Source organism: Triturus cristatus, chromosome 3_2 (assembly GCF_964204655.1).
Source record: "Triturus cristatus chromosome 3_2, aTriCri1.1, whole genome shotgun sequence".
NCBI classification, from domain to species: Eukaryota; Metazoa; Chordata; class Amphibia; order Caudata; family Salamandridae; genus Triturus; species Triturus cristatus.
This window is the reverse complement of record NC_140584.1, coordinates 614,265,158-614,286,002: the sequence shown is the minus strand read 5'-3', so window position 1 is coordinate 614,286,002 and position 20,845 is coordinate 614,265,158. Positions and strand designations below refer to the sequence as shown.

The window sequence follows — 20,845 nt, the reverse complement described above, 5'->3', positions numbered from 1 at the left end:
GAGTGATGTCACTGACCATGTCATGAGTGATGTAATATGTGATGTCATCAGCAGTGCATTGTGGGCGCACGAGTGGAATTTCAATGGTTTTGTACGAGTGAAAAGTCCAGCTAACTATAACGCCCTTGAAACCTATGGTTTTTTCAGTGAATTTCAAAGGTTTTTTAAATGCTAATTCCAAACTATAACGTGCCTGAAACCTATGGTTTTTTCAGTGAATATATATATATACACACACACACATATAGACACACACACGTACACACACACACACATGCCATTTATACTTTGGAATGTTTTGCAAGAAATTTACATTAGTAGCCCTTTAACTCAGGAAAGCTTATCATCTTGTTACTGAAATTTTACAATAGGAAAACGCCAACTAGAAGGTATTATGAGCTTTGTTGCATATGTTAGGATTGTGGTTTATTCTGTAGTACTGTGAAGACAGAGAAACATTTCATGTGGGGGTCTTGTGAAAGACTTCTTCAGAGAACACGAAAGACAGTTTTTTAACATAACTTTATACATTTTTCATGATCTGTGGAAAACCATACAATTTAGAAGGAGACACCCCCAGTACAAATTAAAATCTTACAGAAATCATTCCTGTATTAGAAATACGGCATATATGCACATAAAGGATTTACATATTACAGTCTTCTTGAATTTTGTATTTAACACCTTGTTGTGGCTTACTCAACTATTATCATACAGGAAGAGAAAACTCCAATCTGAACTAGCCCAAGCACAGCTATTCTTGAGTGGTGCTGACCTTTTCCTAACAGGAGGTCACTCTCCATCCTCCCACATGGATAGGTTTGTGGAGAGATCATACAGTTCATAATGGCCTCCATTTCAGCAAAGTTGATTTGCTAAGCTGTTGTAGAAGGATATGCCTCCAAGGAGTAGTAAGGGAGACATGCTATAAACAAATGCCTACCCATAAAGGTTTATTGCAACACATTTCATTGTAATATAAGCACAACCACCCCAAAAAGAGCAAGAAGTGCGTACAACTGGTGCATGGGTGATACATTTCATGCTTGGGTCTTTTGTTAAGACTTCTTGAGAGAACTTGTAAGACTTTTAAAATATACTTTCATAATGCATAAGGAAAACCATACTCCCTTCAAACAGGTACCCCAAATATAAATTAGACGCATACACAAAGCACTTTGGAATTAAAAAGACAAAATCTTGTCCAACAGTGATGTGTTGGATAGGAATGATACATCTTTGAGTCAGATTCCTGGTTCATCACTTGAATATACCTATCGATATGCTCTACACCATTCTCACTTCTTCCTTCTTTCCACCCTACTCAGACATCCAATTAATTGAGTAACTAATAATTATAAACTAAGCACATCATAGACACTTACAGCTTCCCCACAACACCCCATGACACTTTATGGAACAAAGGCCAACTTCTCTGCTCTTTTTTCACACCAAAAAGATAACTGCATCGACTCGACAAGGGTCAGGTGGTGGGGCCAGGCAAGAAAAAATAATAACCTGGATACCCAAGAAAAGATTAAGATCAGAGATCTGGTTACTGTAGAACACCGGACACTGGCACCTGGGGCTGCAATAGAGATGCTGGGTTTTCCAGGTCAGTCAAAGAAGAAAGACCAATCAGACTGCATCCAGGACAATTTTCGCAACAGTACAACAGGGATAAATTGCCTTGGTTCTCATACACTCAGTTCCCTCACCATATCTGCATTCCATGCACCTTTATTTCATTGTCCTTGCCTTTCCCTTGTGTTTCTTTTATCTTACCGGAATTGCCTATGATAAAAGCTCCTTTAACAGTTTTGTGCCTCCTACAATTGAACCTCATCAGACGTTTCTCTTACTAACAGCATGTTCTGGTGCTCCCGGGCCCGGGGAAGATCTCCGGGTACTTCCTGGGTTCATTACCAGAGCTACCGATCAGAGCATCAGGTAAAACATATGGGGATTGGGCTTGCTCAGTATTGTTAGACATGCACGCTTATTTTCAAACTAAAACTCTATGTGCTTATTGGGATATCCACACTTGATGTGCTCTGGCGTGTGCCTTACCACCACTGCTCTAATCTCAGAGAGAGAGCGAGAGACGAGTGTAATCCAGAGCTCCGGGAGACAACCCTCAAACTTCCAGTAGATTTCTCTCCTCCCTAGCCCTCTTCCCCTCATGAGATACACTATGTTTGAGTTCATTCAAGCCTCATCCTGCAGCTCTTATTGGGTGGAGAGTGAGAATCAGCATCAGGCCTTCTCATCAAAGCCTCCCATATGACCCCACACCCCACCATCAGACCAAGATGTAACTGGAAGCTGGATGGTTTGAGAAGGCCTGCCTGGACACCTCTTCGAATGCAGTACTTTTGATGGTATTGAAACTCTCCCTGTCTCTCAGTCACTGTAGCAAAATCAAACACATTAATCTTACTCCACTCATAGAACACTTTTCCTTTGAAAAGCAATAATTCTATGTGCTCTGTCTTTGTCATCAGAATCTTTAAAAGTCAACATGGTACCTTCCCCCATTCTAGGGCCAGTCCCTACTGACATCCCTTTCTTCTGTGACACTTTCCACATATATTGATTCCTTTTCTTTGTTCAAACCTCTAGCAGTTAGGAAATTACCTACACCTCAAAAACTCTCAAATGTGGTCCACGATCCCTTTCACCGAAACCAATTGTGGTTCCTAACACCTTTATAGTAAGATGACTGTCATAAGAATGTACCACAACGTAGGCTAGGTGACAAAAGAAATATTATTCCAAGATAAGACAATGCGGGCTTAGAACTGTCACAAACTGGATAGTAACAGCATCAATCTAGTACAATGAACTATGCGGATACATGCTTAAGATGTGCAATGAATGTAATTATATAAAAGTCTACTTTTATATTTACATTTATTAAGACTTTGTTTATAAAATTATACACTGAATGACTGATGACAAAACCTTTGAGTATATTAAAATAGTATATTTGAATTAAGATATAAAATTGCACTGAATCTGAAATGCAAGCATACTAAAATTGGACTAGACATTGAGTCGTACACACCATGTGATTACGACTTGTGATGATTATTACCAATTCTAAAGAGAAAGTTCATAGTAATATCGACAATTCTTAAAAATACACCAAGTGTAAGGCAAAACTAAAGCGAAGACCATTATGGGCTATAGTAAGCCTCAATCAAGTATGAGATGGACTAAATCAACGGAAAAATAAAAGGCCATTATATTCCCACATCACGACTGTAGTAAGATGAGGGATTTATAATTCCAACAGTTTATACAGTGGTGGCGAAAGGTATGAGGTGGCAACTTTGCTACACTTGGTCCTTCTTGAGTTTCTGTGTGCTTGATTCTATTTGTCAAGTGTGTCACTGCAAGAGATTCTGTTTCTGGGCTTAAGCCTTGCTGAAAATAGATTTTAAAAAAAGAGTGTTTCCACATCTTATTTGTGCCTAAAAACACGACTATCCAAACAGTAGAGCTCCAGTAACAAACTCATTCGTTATACAACTTAAGCAAAGGCACAACCAACGAGACCCATCCCATACAAGCAATTATTCCTGTTCCAGGTGTTTGGATTTTCCGAACTATCCCCGAAAGATCTCTGCCATTTGCAAAACTCAGACATACCTCATGCACTGAATACAGAGAGCTCCCCCAGGCCTCTACTTCATTACTCAGCGGATCACATATCTTCATAAAAAGAAACCCTCTCTTACTCATAAGACATGCACTTACATACAATATGGAGTAGACCAGACGCGTCCTTCAGCCCATGTATACTGAAATGCTTGTTTACAGAGAATGGGAACAAGGCCCTAGAACCCAGACTTAACCAAAGACTGCAGAAGAGAGGACTCTTCTCGTTTGCGAATCGCTTCTAAGTAAGAGCCTGCAGCCATCATAACCTCTTCACGCTATAGACTTACAAGTGTAAAGGCACAGAGAACCAATACCTGCAGAGCACACCTAGTTAAAAGCGGTCATAGAAAGAACCTTGCACTGAGTCCAGACTCACACTGAAGGGCAGGCCCAGACAAACGGTCATACTACCTGGATACACCCCAAACATCTGGGTGCATAAGCATTCCTATTGTGCTACAACGAAGATAAAAGGTGCCTGAAACAAAAAAACATGCAAGGCGATTGCAGGCACTTACTTACAGAACTGATTGGGTTATTCAATGTATAACTGCCCTGTGTATACAGGTTTATTAGGGACATATACCGTATATATTTTTTTAACTTTGTAGAAATAATATTCTTTGTTAACATGGTTTCATTAAGGGGTCTTGCCATTACTGTTTTCCAATGGAGTATTTCAATCAAATACATTCTGTTTTTGTAACTCAACATTTTTGTAACTAAATATTATTTAGCCTCTGTCCTCATTACTGTCCATCGCTCTTGTGTCTGGGGCAGGAGGACACCTTCTGATCCGCAGGAACATTGTCTATACCTCATATTTAGTCTGTACCAGGGAAGGCAACAGAGCTCTTGCTATCGATTTACTCCACTGCCACAAATAAAGTTCAAAACAATTCATCAACCTCTGTGCTGCCGTAAAAGGGCAGGGGAAAGGAAAGTCAAGCCAAGTCCTACAAGCCCAAGAATAACCGACTGGACCCTCAGTATTTTTCATCATCCATTAAAAAAAGAACATGGGTAACATTGGCCTTTTAAGCTGCTGGATCCAGGATCCATAAATGACCGAGGCTCTCAAGTAAAGTAGGATCTCTTCATAAGTCAATGGATAAGAGAATAGCTCTTTCATATTTGGAGCGAAACTATACTTTCTTTCAGCAATGCCCTGTTTTGAAACATTTCCTTGGAATGAGGAAGTTTAATATTTTGGGGAGGAGGAAGAAAATGGATATTGACAGACGTTCTTCTTGTGACAGAAAAGGTTATGGTTTCTGGTGGACCATGGAACTGTGTCACCGCATGAACACCACACACTTTTAAATAAACTCATAACACCTGACATTATTGTCCTTGGCAACCACGACAAGGCGCCCACCACTGTCTATAACAATCATTCGAGGTCTGCTTTCTCCTGGTGCTGTGCTCAGCACCACCTTACAATCCATTCCATTTTCTGAAAATTGGATCACTCTACCATCATCTACCACAAAAATATCATTGCTACTGTTCAGACAGAGGCTGAAAGGCCGTGTGAAAGGAGAATTAGATGAGTTCATAATGTGAATGATGTCACCACACCGATTAAAGATCACAATCTCCTGTTTGGTCACATCACAGACAATAAACTCTTCATTTTGGTTGATTGCAATGAAAAGGAACTTTATGCCCTGGTATCCACGAGGTTTGATTCGTTCGAGGCACTCACCCTTCGTGTTATAAAGGGAGACAGAGCAAAGGGTTCCCTCGCTGACTGCTATGTACTGTGAACTGTATGAGGCTATTGCATATTGGGGGTCATCTTGGTTGCTCCGTAACTTTAATTTGTGGAGGAAACTCCCACCTAACGTCATGAAAAAAAGGTAATTATTGGCCGAGCAGGCCAGTGTGTTTCCACATACAGCGATGCTACAAGGTGCCAGGTCACTGTCATTTAGTGTGATGGTTCGGCGGAGGTCACCATTCATAGAGAAACGTTTAATTTCATCATTATCTTGATCTGCCAGCAAGATGCCCCCAGCCCCGGGGAAGGCAGCAATGCCGGTGATCTTTGGCTTATAATCATCATCATCCTGCTCCACGTCAAATGAGCAGAGTAGCTGTAGGATCACGTTGTCTTTAGGTGGAGGCTTTTTTTGCTGGGTTCCCGAGGCCTGATACGTCTGAAAAGTTGGGGCAGTGGAAGCCTTTCCTACCGGAAAGGAGCCAGTTGAAGTAAGAGCCATAGAATCTGGTTGGGTTTCAGAGTCATTTGTGGATATTTGTAATTCAAAGAATTTAATTTGGGGAAGGATTTTCTTCCCATTTAGGACCAAATCTGGGATTCTGAGTTTTTGCTTTTGTGGAGTAAAGGACTGAAGCTCTTGAATCCTCTCCCGCATCACTTCCTCAAGGGACATGATTTCTGAGTCACTTCCAAAATCCATCATCTTCTGGGAGAACTCCCGGCTGCTGACAGCCCTGTCCAACTGGCTATCGAGCTCACCTTTGACTACAAGGAATGCAGCCATTTCCTGCTCAATTATGCCATCCAGTTCCTTGAAAGCTGCCTCTTTTTGGCTTTGTAGCAGGGCAGTGGCCTCATCGATGTAGCTGATTATGCTTGCCTTGATGATATCTGTTGTTCTTGAAAGGATTCCTAGTGATTCAGTCACCTCCTCTTTCCAGCGGATAATCTTGTTGATGTTGCTCCCCAATCCCTCAATCAGCTGGTTCACCTCCGGCTTTTTCTTTTTAATGGCATCTGCCATGGATATCACATGATGCTGAAAGTGGCCCAGCAGGCGGCAGTCTCTGCAAATGGGTGCATTGCAGGTGTCACAGAAAAAACGCAATGGCTCTTGTGAGTGGTCCAAGCAGAACATCTCCTGACGGGATCTGACCTCTGAGTCATGCTGGCCATTCAAGAACTCTTCCAGGTCCACCACCCTGTGGCTAACGGTGGCACGGGAGCAGCCATGGCCGAGGGAGCATGACTGGCACAAGAAGTCATGGCAGTCCAGGCAGCGGGAGACGGCTGTAAGGTGCTTCTTGGCAGTGGCGCACACACTGCAAACCAAGTCTTTAGTTTGCTTGGGCTGCAAGAGCTCCAGGAGGCTATTGATAAAAAAGTTGCTCTTCAGGTTCTTCACCCCATCGTTAACTGGAACCTTGATCCGACATTCGGGGCAATTCAGGGATCCTTTTATGACCAACTGCTCTAGGCATTGTTCACAGTAAGTGTGCAGGCATGGCAGGAGCTTGGGAGTCCGGTAAAGCTCATAGCAAATTTTGCAGCTGAGGTAATCCTCTCGGAGCACTTCTGAGAGTTGGGTGGTTTTCTGGGCCATGGCCACTGGTATCTGGTCTGTAAGTACAACAGAGATAGGTTGAGTCAGAACACTCGCACTGAATCACAATGAAATACTGCAAGTAAAAAATGTTACAGGGTACAGAATAATCAATGCATTCTTTGGCTAGCCAGGCTTTCAGCAACTACCCATTGCAAGAAGAATATGTGAAGAAGGACAACCGTTCAACCCAATTGGACCAGGCCACTCATAACATATGAAAAAGGCGACATAGGACTCACTTCAGCATCATTTGAACAATCTCTGGTATTTGATTGTAACATTCATGTTTCTTACTTTCATGAATTAATTTGCACTAAATATTCTGAGCCTCTGCTTATCTAGTCTCATATATATATATATATATATATATATATATATATATATATATATATATATATATATATATATATATATATATATATATATATATTATTATCTACTGGCGGTCGCCAGTAGATAGTTATAGTTAGGACTGTGTTTCCATAGGAAATCCGCAACATTCTATTTGGAATACCTTTGGCGCCGTTTGACGAATCCTCGCGAAATTTTCAAAATAGGTGGGGCGCTCCGCTCCGCTCCTACCCTGAAAGTCTCGGGGGGATTCGTCAAGCGGGGGATGAGAAAAAAGAGGGGTCCCAAAACGCGTTTTCCCCATGCAATTTTCCATAGGGACCTTTAGTCCAAGGTACAGCCCGAACGGCTGAACAGAATTACTTGAAATTTGGCAGAGAGGTAGTCCTCAGCTCAGGGAAGTGTCTTTTGCAGGTCTGGTGTCAATCTGTTCAGTAGTTCCTGAGAAAATCAAAAGTAAAATCATATATATATGTGGGCGGAGCCTAACCACAAATCTCATCCTGAGATCTGATTGGCTGTCAGCACTTCATCCAAGAAGTGTTGGCAGCCATCTTGGGACCAATATACATGATAGCACCTCATTAAAAAGCATTGCAGTTAATAGAAGGTTTTAAGACTTTAGTTACATTATAAATCATTTGTTGATGGTACCATACTCATTTTAGGAATTGTGGTATGTTCTAAGGTGATTTCACCATGTGAAAAAGCCTTCTGCTGGGATATCATGATTGAGAGAAAAATATTTTCTCATGCTTTTCCCACAGAGGTTTGGAAGGTGATCTATAAGCTAAACTGAGAGCTTATTTTCAGTAAATTCACATTATCTTTCTCAGTCATGTGAGAATGAAGTCTGACATTCTCAGTACAACATGTACATCCAACAAGGGCAGAGACTGTCAGTTGATTCCTTTGTGTTCTACTGCAGCTTCCCAGAGTGTTCCAAACAACAACTAGAGCGCTAACAGTCCTACTTATGATAAACGTATGGCACACCTGAAGCCATCTTGCTTGGATTAAAGTGGTAACTCCTAAAACATTTAATTTAAAAAGGAACAAAATGAGGGGGTTCATTTTTCCATAACAAATATGATTAGTGCTGCAGAAAGAAAAACTAGGGCACATTTTGACTTCTGAAATCCTCTTTTATTTCATTAAAAAATTCTGACATGCAGACTGAAACATGCACTTTCAATACCAGCAGCAGTTTTCCCTGGTGAGCAGTAGCTTTACTACAGTGATCTAATGAGCAAAAAGAGTGCTAACATTCTGAATTTATGGCAAATGTGTGACACATCTGAATGCCTTCTTGATGGAATCAAAGTAAAAAACTGAAAGTATTTCCTACTGAGGAGACAGCAGTAAATGAGGAAATTAGGAAACTTCATAACAAATAAGTCTCCCAAGATGGCCACCAGAGACAAAAGAGCCCAAATGTAGCCAAAATATCACCCAGATGTAGCCCAAGTATAGCCCAATGACAGAATGTCCCAGAGTGTTCTTAAAAACAACTAGAGCGCTTACTGTCTTCATTATGACAAAAGTATGGCACACCTGAAGCCATCTTGATTGGAATAAACTGGTAACACTTAAAACATTTAATCTAAAAAGGAACACAATGAGGGGGTTCATTTTGCCATAGAAATTATGATTAATGCTGAAGAAAGAAAATGAGGGCACATTTTGAGTGACTTCTCAAATCCTCTTCTATTTCATTAAAACATTCTGACATGCAGACTGAAACATGCACTTTTAATACCAGGAGCAGACTTCCATGGTGAACAGTAGTTTTACTACAGTGATCTAATGACCAACTAGAGTGCTAACTTTCAGAATTTATGGCAAATGTGTGACATATCTGAATACCTTCATGATGGAATCAAAGTAAAAAACTGAAAGCATTTCCTACTGAGGAGACTGCAGTACATGAGGAAATTAGGAAACTTCATAACAAATAAATCTCCCAAGATGGCCACCGGAGACAAAAGAGCCCAAATGTAGCCCAAAATCACCCAGATGTAGCCCAAATATAGCCCAATGACAGAAGTGTGCAAAACACTTATTATTTTGTGTATTTGCAGTGTTATATAGTGCAGACTTGTCAGGTATTGGAGTGCTTTACATGAGCATTGGTTCCATCACACAAGAACAAATTCATTTTGGTTGTAGACATGGGGAGACTAAGTGATTTGACCAGAATCACAGAATGTCGAGCTGAAGCAGAAACTCCAACCTGGTTCCCCAGTTGCAAAGTCTGCAGTTCTGGAAGTAACACCACATCCTCTCCCCTAAGTGCAACATTTAATCAAGTGGTCAACTGGATAAAAAAACATAAAGATAACAAATAATTTAAAAGTGCTTTGTCGCTATTTGAAAACTCAGAAAATATGTCCTTATTTTAGTCTTTTAGAGCACTAACCATAATTTTGATGCCAATAAGACCCTCTCATATATGTGATTTCTAAAGGAAATGCTCTAGGTATTACAGTTTTGATTACATCAAGATGACGTCAGGCGTTCCACACTTTTGTAATAAATATAGAATGTTAGCAATCTAGTTGTTCATTAGGATACTGTTGAGAGGCAGAGGCCAGGGGCACGGACTCTGAAAATTGAAGGCAGGTAGGAGGGTGCAAAGGCAACAATTTAACCACACTGAGCAGGCAGGAAGGGCCGTGGCAGCACAACAGACTATGGAGGGCAGTGGAAAGGGGGGCAGGGGCAACAAACCAACAATACAGGACTTGCAAGAGAGGCTGTGGCAATGTAATAGACCATTGTGGGCAGAAGGAAGAGGCAATGGTAGTACAACCATACATGCCAACAGACCCGATTCAGCCAGGAAATGTCCAATGTTTTTAAGCTCAAATGGGCTTTATTTGATCTGTCTCCTGTCTACAATCTCCTCTTTTTCAATGTAACTCAAAGGGGAAAATCAATACCCCAGTTTTTTTTCAAAATCTCCCTCTTACCAAGTTCAAAATGTTCGCAAGTATGGTACATTGGATCATGGAAGGAAATGGGGTAGGGACATGGACTTGGATAACAGAGGACAGGAGGGACATGGAGAGGTGCACCAAACTGACCCTGCAGGGCAGGCATCAGGGTTTGCAGCAGCACAATACACCACACAGGGCATGCGGGACGGGAGTGCAGCACAACAATTCATAGAAAGCAAGAGGGAGGGGACAGGACCATGCACATGGACAACAGAGAACAGAGGGAAAAGAGGCAATGGTAGCTAGCTGACCATAATGGACAGACAGGAGAGAAAGCTGCAGCATAACAGACCATAAAGGGCAGGAGGGACGGATCAGGGGCATTACAATGGAACAGACAAGCCAGGAGGGAGGGAATAGGGGTCTGCACATGTAAACAGAGGGCTGGGGGCAAGGGGGCAGGGCAGGAGCAGCAAGATAGCCGTGGAGGGCAGGCAGGATGGGCACTAGAAGCAAGACACACCATGAAGAGCAACAGTGAGACTGTGATGGCATACACACAGACCATGGAGGGAAGGTGGGAGGGGGTCAGGGGCAGCTAACTGACCACACAGGGAAGGTGGGAGGGGCCATGGCAGCACAGAAGACCATGCATGGAAAGTGGGAGGGTTAGTGGCAGCACAATGGCTATGATGGGCAAGAAGGAGGGTGCAGGGGCATGCACAAAGGGCGATGGAGGATAGAAGGGAGGGTCAGGACCTGTGCACAGACAAGAAAGTTCAGGGGAAGGGGCCTCACAACAGACCGCACGGGGCAGGCAGGAGGAGCAGTTGCAGCACAACAGACCAGGGAGGGCAGAAGGGTGTGGCAGTACAATGGATCATGTAGGACAGGAGGAAGAGGATAGGGGCATGGCATGTGGACAGGCAGGGTGGAGGTGGCAGGGACAGGTTACAGTCATCTGACAATGCTAGGCAGGTGGGAGGGGAGTGGCAGCTCAACAGGACACTCAGAGTAGATAGGAGTGGCAGGTCCATGGAACATGGTGGGCAAAAAGGATGGAGCAGGGGCATGCACACGGACATCGGAGGGCAGGGGGAAGGAGAATAGGGGCAGCAAGCTAAGCACAGAGGCTAAGCAGGAGGTCAATGATGGGCCATAGAATTGGGCAATGGAGGGCAGGAGGAGGGGACTGGTACATCATACTAAATTGAGGGCAGTGGCAGCACATCAGACCATGCATGGCAGGAGGGAGGAGGCTAGTCCATGGATTCACACAACAGAGGATAGGGAGGAGGGGGATGGGGCAGCAAGCTAACTGTTCAGAGAAGGCGGGTATTAGGAACTTTATTGTTTTTAAAACGTGTGTCTGTGCGAACTACTCAAAATATGAACAAGTATGCAGCATAATCTCACTTTTATTCAGGAAGAAGAGGACGTTTGTGACTGTGACTCCGGGCTCACTTGGCAGAAACACCCCCTGACCCTCCACCCCCTATCGCAAAATGTAATGCCCGTGAAAAGGGTAGGTGAACACAGTGTTATATAGAACATAGTCCTGAGAGCACGATTGAAAATGAAAACTAGATATAGTGTATGGTAGAAATTATGCACCAAAAAGTGTGATATAAGATGAACCGGGCGTGAAATATAATATGCAATACATTGTGCGCAATGACAGATTCATTGGAGAGCGCGAGATAGCACAGGCACTAGCGCGTGCTATGCGATGTGCGCCTTGGAGTGTAATATGCACAGGGCAGTGTTGTGTAACCTAACTAGTCTCTAAAGTTGTAATATAAAATATGTGCTGGGGAGTGTAACGTTGCATATGCACTGTGACAAAGATATGGATCCCAGATTGTAATATGTATGGCATAGCACTGTGCGTTAGAACATAGGTATCGAGGAAGGCATGTTAGATGGGGCAATATAACCCGTGCGAAGACAAGTGTGGCATGACATATTCACGGGGTGGTGTTACAGTGCACATGGGCTAGAGAGTGTCATAGCATATGCACTAGCTGGTGGAATACAACACAGAGGTGTGAGGCACTCGGCAGGCAATGGTGGGTGTAACACAGCATTGGGCTCTGCCAGGAGCGCGCTGTGACTCTCAAGTGATGTTCGTCCCCTTTCCAGAGAGTAAAATAAAAAGTATTACACATCCGGCAGTGGATGTGTGTTTTATTAACCGTGAGGGGGGTTTCCTACATAGTTTTGGTCGAATTTTTGTCGAATCCCCTTTCAATGGCTTGGTGTGCATGTGTATTAAATGTGCCCGTCAATAGCTACCCATGTTTGTATAAATAAACGACAAGGGTGTCTACCGGGATTAGGCATGGTAGGGCATCAGACATGTCAGAGCTTCACTAGTGGTGTAAATACATTCCACGTGGATTCATTGTATGCATAGTCGCCTTTTAATGAATATCACTCAAATCATCATGGTGATAGGTACGTACGGTTTGTCCAGCATGTCCTAGGTGTGTCTATAAATATATATTTTTTTTAAATAATAAAAAACAGTGGCCGGCCCTGGGGATTGGGGTCAAAAAAATATAATTAGGAGACAGGCCCTGGGGGATGGGGTCATCAGGGCCAATAAATTAGAATAAGAAGGGGAACCACACAGCTCCCCTTCTTAAAAAATTTAAATAAATAAAAGACTGCCCATCGTGCCGGAGGCCACGCCCCCTCCTTGCAGCACTCTGCAAACACGCCCCCTGGTGAGTTGTAAGTTGGGGAATTAATTCCTCTTCAATACTGAGGGTCCCTGAGGGCCAACTAGCCCAACAGGCATCTCCAGTATGCGCCAGGGAGCTGCGCTGCAGACAGGTGTTCTGAGGCCAAGCCCCTTTTTACACCTCTCTGCAACGCAGCTCTGTGGCACTTACTGGAGGTACCTAGTGGTCTAGTTTGACCCTAGGGACCCTTAGGATTCAAGGGGACTTAATCTCTCAACTTAGAACAGCCACAGGGCGTGTTTACACAGTGGTGAAGGGAGGGGACGGGGCCTGAGGTGACGTGTGCAAACACGCACTATGGCACGTTTTAAATTGGGGATATAATTTCCCTTCAATACTGAGGGCCCCTGGGGGCTAACTAGCCCACCAAGTGCTTCCAGTAAGCGCCACTGAGCTGCATTGCAGAGAGGTGGTCCAGGCTGTGCCACTTTTTACACCTCTCTGCAACGCAGCTCTGTGGCACTTACTGGAGGTGCCTAGTGGGCTCAGGATTCAAATGAACTTAATCTCCCAACTAAAAACGGACACAGGGCGTGTTTACACAGTGGTGAAGGGAGGGGACGGGGCCTGAGTTAACGTGTGCAAAAACGCCCTGTGGCCTGTTTTGAGGTAGTATTAATCCCCCTGCCCTATTATATACTAGGGGCTTACAGAGGAGGTCATGCTAATCACAGGGGGACCCCAACGCATAATGTTCCCTAGTGTATGTAGGTGTTTTCACTGTATTCTAAGTGTCTTTTAACATCGCACTGGCTCTAGGACTGGTTAGTCAGACTCAGTTACCACCAGTATCCGTCTGAAAAAGTTGAGGGTACAGGATGATTTTGCAACAAGGATTCTTTCTGCTCTTCTTTTTGTTCTTTCTGCACTTTATCCTTCTTCCTGCACTTTTCTTCGTCTTTGAGGACTTCTGTTGCTTCTTTCTGCACTTCTTTTTTTTCTTTCTGTGCATTTTTTCTTCTTTCTTCACATGTCCTATCTCTGTAGGCATAGTTAGAAATTAGCATTTAAAAAACCTTTGAAATTCACAGAAAAAAACATAGGTTTCAGGCACGTTATAGTTAGGAATTAGCATTTAAAAAACCTCAGAAATTCACTGAAAAAACCATAGGTTTCAGGGGTGTTATAGTTAGCTGGGCTTTTCACTTGTACAAAACCATTGAAATTCTGACATCACTGATGACATCATCCAGTGAATGTCTGTTTTTCTGAAAATTAAATATGTTTTATATATGTATATCTCAAGGTCGATGGAAGAATAAATGGGTATATAAGTGTCTAAATGGATGATTTGTTTTTGAAAAATTGATTGTGTAACTGACTGATTAAGTGTATCATAGTGAATACATGGCTTAGTGAGTAATGTTTAAATATGTAAATATCTGTATCAGTCTCTCACTTTGTGTATAAGTGGCTGCATGGGTTGGTGAGTAGCTACATGGGTGTCTATATAGGTTATTAGTTGGTTTTTTGAGTATCAGTCTGAGTGTCTGCATGGTTCGGTGGGGGGTATTACGTAGTGCATAGTTGCATGAATGAGTGACTCACTGTTTGTATGTGTTGAAGACAGCATGTGTGCAGGACTGTATGGGTGGATGAGTGTGTGTATGGGTGTGTTAGTGAGTGAATGACTGTCTCAATAGTGTCTTTATGAGTAACTACATATGTTTTAAACTAGTATATGTGACTATTGGTGTATATAAGTGACTATATGTGAGAGTGAGAGATTTAAACACTTATTTACTCATTTATTCTTCCATTAACCTTTAGCTATATATATATAACAAATATTTATTTTACAGAAAGACACATGTGTCATCAGTGATGTAATATCTGACGTCATCAGCTAACTATAACATGTGTGAAACCTATGGTTTTTTAAGTGAATATATATATATATATATATATATATATATATATATATATATATATATATATATATATTCACTTAAAAAACCATAGGTTTCACACATGTTATAGTTAGCAAGACATTTCACTCGTAAAAACCAATGAAATTCCACCGTTATAGTTAGTTCAGGTAACTATAACTCACGCGACCGCAATCCACTGCTGATGACGTCAGATATTACATCACTGATGACACATGTGTCTTTCTGTAAAATAAATATTTGTTATATATATATAGCTAAAGGTTAATGGAAGAATAAATGAGTAAATAAGTGTTTAAATACAGTGATGTAATATCTGACGTCATCAGCAGTAGATTGCGGTCGCGTGAGTTATAGTTACCTGAACTAACTATAACGGTGGAATTTCAATGGTTTTTTACGAGTGAAATGTCTTGCTAACTATAACATGTGTGAAACCTATGGTTTTTAAGTGAATATATATATATATATGTGTGTGTGTGTGTATATATATATATTCACTGAAAAAACCATAGGTTTCAGGGGTGTTATAGTTAGCTGGACTTTTCACTTGTACAAAACCATTGAAATTCCCCCGTTATAGTTAGTTCAGCTAACTATAACTCGCGCGCCCGCAATGCACTGCTGATGACGTCACATATTACATCACTCATGACATGGTCAGTGACATCACTCATGACATCACTGATGACATCTCAAATGACATCACTGATGACATCACTGATGACATCAGCCAGTGAATGTCTGTTTTTCTGAAAATTAAATATGTTTTATATATGTATATCTCAAGGTCGATGGAAGAATAAATTGGTATATAAGTGTCTAAATGGATGATTTGTTTTTGAAAAATTGATTGTGTAATTGACTTGTTAAGTGTATCATAGTGAATACATGGCTTAGTGAGTAATGTTTAAATATGTAAATATCTGTATCAGTCTCTCACTTTGTGTATAAGTGACGTCAGATATTACATCACGTTATTTATTCACTTATTTACCCATTTTTCTTTCCTTTAACCTTTAGCTATACATATTTAATAAATATTTATTTTACAGAAAGACACATATGTCATCAGTGATCTAATATCTGACGTCATCAGCAGTGGATTGCGGTCGCGTGAGTTGTAGTTCCCTTTACTAACTATAACGGGGGAATTTCATTGGTTTTTTACGAGGGAAATGTCCAGCTAACCATAACATGTGTGAAACCTATGGTTTTTTAAGTGAATTTGCAAGGTTTTTTAAATGCTAATTCCTAACTATAACGTGTGTGAAACCTTTGGTTTTTTCAGTGAATATATATATATATATATATATAATCCAAGTCTTTGAACAAAGTAGATGCACTCTCAGTAAATCCGCACTCCAGGAAAATATCACAGAAAAGGTGTTTATTACAATGCGTTTCGACTTCCATCGAAGTCTGGGTCACGTAATAATACAACTAAGAGAGGAATTTGTCGAAACCAACAGTACCAACACCAGTGAATGTACACAAACAGACACTTCATTTTCCAATGGGGATTTGGGCACCACACAACTTATTGAGGACTTGGAGTTAGCCACTGATTCAGCTTGTGTTTCTGGTTTCAGACCTAAGTCTACTTTTTTACCTGTGATGTCGCATGACAGCATAGACACCTTCCAAGAGATTGTCAGTAAGACACTCTGTGCTTTTAGGCATAAGAAAGGATTTCAGAAAGGGACCAGTAACAATCTCTCATTCAAACAGAGAGAAGCCCTAAGATTACTTGCAGAAGACACTCAGATAGTTATCCGTCCTGCTGATAAGGGGGGTAAGATTGTCATACTTGACAGAGACAAATATATACATGAGGCATTAAGACAGCTCTCAGATACCAAATACTACACACCCATCCCTATGGAAGTCTATAACAAAAGCATTACGACCATCTGGGAAAAATTAACAACATGGCATGACAAAGGTATACTCATTTGGGAAGAATATTGTTACCTCAAAAACGATCACCCCATCATTCCTGTCCTTTATTTACTACCCAAAGTGCATAAGGACCCCATTAATCCCCCAGGTCGCCCCATTGTGTCATCTAGGGGGAGTGTCTCGGAAAACATCTCCAAATATGTAGATCATTTCCTGAGGGACTTTGTCACCCTTTTGCCGAGCTATGTGAGGGATACAAAGGACTTTTTGAATAAATTACAGGAGGTAAGGTGGGAGGAAGGTTTCTTGTTTATCACTCTTGATGTGCAATCCCTCTACACCATCATTGACCATCAACATGGATTGGATGCGTGTAAGCACTTTCTTAACAACAGACCCATATGCTTCAGAGACCATACAAAGATGATATTAGACATGATTGAGTTTTGTCTCAGCAACAACATCTTTTTGTTTAATGGGTCTCTGTACCAACAAACCATCGGTACTGCAATGGGTTCTTGCTTCGCTCCCCGCTTTGCGAATTTGTTTATGGGGCGCTGGGAGGAAGAACTGTTTGCCAATCCTGAATCGGCCAGATACCTTGAACATGTGACAACCTGGATGCGATACATTGACGATCTCTTTGTCATATGGGAGGGTACTGAGTCCGAAGCCAAAGAATTCGTAAAATACCTCAACACTAACATCTACAATATTGTCCTTACCTGCAACATAAGTGACAATATGGCGGAATATCTTGATGTTAGGCTTGACATTAAAGATAAATCCATCTGCTCAGCCCTTTTCAGTAAATCGACTGCAGGCAACAGTATTCTTCATGCCCTCAGCAGTCATCCAGATACCCTTAAATGGAGCATTCCGTTTGGAGAATTGCTGAGGGCCAAAAGAAACTGCAACACGGAAGAATTGTATCAACTTGAGAGTATTCGCATGCTTGATCGCTTCAAAGCCAGGGGTTACCCCAACTGGGTCATTACGTAGAGCTAAGGCCAGGGCTGATGGGATTAGTAGAATCTCTACCATCCAGGACAAACCTGTCGCTGATGATGAAGAGTCCTTGCAAGAAACCAGGCTGATCATGACATATAGCTCTGATTCCAACAAAATACGTAAGATACTTACCAAAAATTGGGGGATTCTGAAATGTGACAACATCATAGGTGAAACCATTTCCACAAGACCCAGTATCACCTATAGGAAAGGCAGGAATATCAGGGATCTTTTGGTGCAGAGTGACATCACCATCTATCCCAAAAGACAGGAACATGGCCTTCAGGGATTTTTTCCTTGTGGCCACTGTAAAGCGTGCAGAAACAGTACCTTTCGTAAATTGATTGATTACAATGGTGTACACAAGGAAATCAATCAATTCCCCACCTGCAGTTCCATATGTGTCATTTATGTGATTGAATGCCCGTGCAAACTGTGGTACATTGGCAGCACCACCAACATGGCCAAAAAACGCATCCTTGAACATCACCGGGCAATCATACACAAAGATGACAAATATCCTGTGGCAAGACACTTCAAGGACAGACACTTTTCCAATTCCTCTTTATTTAAATTTTTCATTTTGGAACAAATTCCGGGAAACCCCAGGGGTGGGAACAATGTCCTCAAACTTAGACAAAAAGAGTCCAAATACATTGTCAACTTTCAAACTAAGTTCCCAGGTGGGTTGAACCAGGATGAAAAATTGGTCATTCATCTCAAAGAATAATCCTGGCCGGGTAATTCTACCTCCAGGTGATAGGCCTTTTTCTTCTTTCATTGACATTGATTCTTCTTTCATTGACATTGATGCCTCTAGTTGTATGCTGCTCCGTTTTTCTTGCTCCTTGAGCTCCTTCTCACTCTTACCACGTCCAGTTGCACATGTGCATTGAAACATCTTTAGTCTGTTAGATATCATTAGTTAGATAGGTGGGGTGGCATAACTATAGGTATTTGTATATTATATTTCTTGAATTTGAACTGTTTTTATGGATTTTATCCATTTAGTTAATGTTTGTTTTTTGCCACACACTGTGTCCTAACTATTTTGTTTTTATTTTCTTTTAGGAGGAAAGGAAGGGGCCCAAGTCACTGACACTCACCTTTCACGGGCATCCTACCCTTTTCCCCCAGTCATTACTTCACGGGCGATTGAAGGACACTGTATGTGTATTGACATGGACTGGTTGTCAACAGGGTGGTAAGGACACTGGTCCTACATTTATAGAAATTGTTATGTCTCATTTTCCATGGTTTTCCCTTGATCCTGTTGTGACATATGTACAGTTTTTGGTCTCTTGATTATCATGATTATTATATTATATACTGAGACATGAACTTTGTTTATGTGCCAGCCGGAGAGATTTTATCTCACTTTGAGTTGGTCTTGAGTTATTCTGAGAAAGCTCAAAGAGGATTGTCTAGTTGTGATTCTGCATGGCAGACACTCCCGCGGCATTTGCCACATGAGCAATAGGCATCCTTAAGCATTATGCATAAATGTAATGTGAGTACACTGATTTCATATGTCAGTCTTTGATGCTTATGACTACATTTAATTTGTATATTGCACTGTACTCATTTTGAGTTTTGATATTGACATGTACAACTGTTGTGACAAATGTGCTTTTCTTTTTGGTCTCTTGGCTATTTTAGTTTACATTTGAGACATGAACTTTGGTTATACGCAAGCCGCAGAAATTTCATCTCACCTAGAGCTGTTCTTGAGTGATTGTGAGCAAACTCGATTATGATTGTCGAGTTTTGTTTTGCCAAAGGAGTAATAGGCATTCCAATGCATTATGCAGTAATTGAATGTGAGCACACTGACCCAACATGTCTGCCGCCAATAAGCCGGTGTCGATAAGGACTATATTTGTGCATTGCACCGTATTTAGTTGAGTTGTGATATTGACATGTATATTTGAAACCTCCTTATGTGCATTTGTTTCACATTTATCTTTACTTTGTATAATGTGTTTCAATCTTGTGATAAGGTATAACTACTTTCACCCTTCCGACATGTCTGCCAAAACCAGGACATCGAATCACTAACCCTGTTGTCCTTTGTTGATTTCAACTGTAACTTTATGTAGTACTGGGTGTTAGGCACATATTATTACGTGACCAAGACTTCGGTAGAAGTCGAAACGCGTTGTAATAAACACCTTTTCTGTGATATTTTCCTGGAGTGCGGATTTACCGAGAGTGCATCTACTTTGTTCAAAGACTTGGATTATTACAGCTGGCGTGCTCCGCTGGCATATGCACCACCTCCCTCGGGTCCCGTGCGGTTGGAAGGAGCGCATTTTGGAATTCAGAAATATATATATATATATATATATATATACATACATATACACACACTGAAAAAAACACAGGTTTCAGGGATGTTACAGTTAGTTGGACATTTCACTCGTACAAAACCAGAGAAATTCGGCCGTTCTAATTAGTTAAGCAAACTATAACTCGCACCCCCGCAATGCACTGCTGATGTCAAATATTAAATCACTCATGACATGGTCAGTAGACATCTCAAATTACATCACTCCTGACATTATCCAGTGACTGTGTGTTTCTGTAAAGTTTAAATATGTTTTATAAATATATATATACCAAGGTGTATTGAAGAATGACTGACTGTATAAGTGAGTGATTAAACGTGGCTTACTGAATGCATGGGTTGGTGACTAAACTGTGTGAATGTCTGTATCAGTCTGTCAGTTGGTGTGTAAGCGGCAGCATGGGTTGGTGAGTAGCTACATGAGTGTCTATATGGGTTATTGATTGGTTGTCTGAGTATCTGTATGGGTGCCAGAGTGTCTGTGTGGGTGGGTGTATGACTGTGCATAGATGTATGAGTGGGTGATTCACTGGGTGTATGGGTTCAAGAGTGCATCTGTGAAGGGCTGTATGGGTGGATGAGTGTGTGTATGGGTGTGCTGGTGAGTGAATGGATGTCTCAGTGGTACATGTGAGTAACAACATATGTCAAAGGCAGTATA

The 20,845-nt window shown here is 41.5% G+C and overlaps 1 protein-coding gene across 3 annotated transcripts in view; it reads right to left on the bottom strand.

Moving 5' to 3' along the window:
* Window positions 1–400: 400 nt before the first annotated feature.
* LOC146857826 (E3 ubiquitin-protein ligase TRIM56-like) overlaps window positions 401–20,845 on the bottom strand; it is a 119,301-nt gene continuing 98,856 nt past the window's right edge. For all 3 annotated transcript variants that reach the window (XM_085648496.1, XM_085648498.1, XM_085648497.1), the window contains one exon: window positions 401–7,012. In XM_085648496.1, coding sequence (XP_085504622.1) covers window positions 4,986–6,995 — 2,010 coding nt within the window. In that variant the 5' untranslated portion in view covers window positions 6,996–7,012 and the 3' untranslated portion in view covers window positions 401–4,985. The remainder of the gene's footprint in view (window positions 7,013–20,845) is intronic.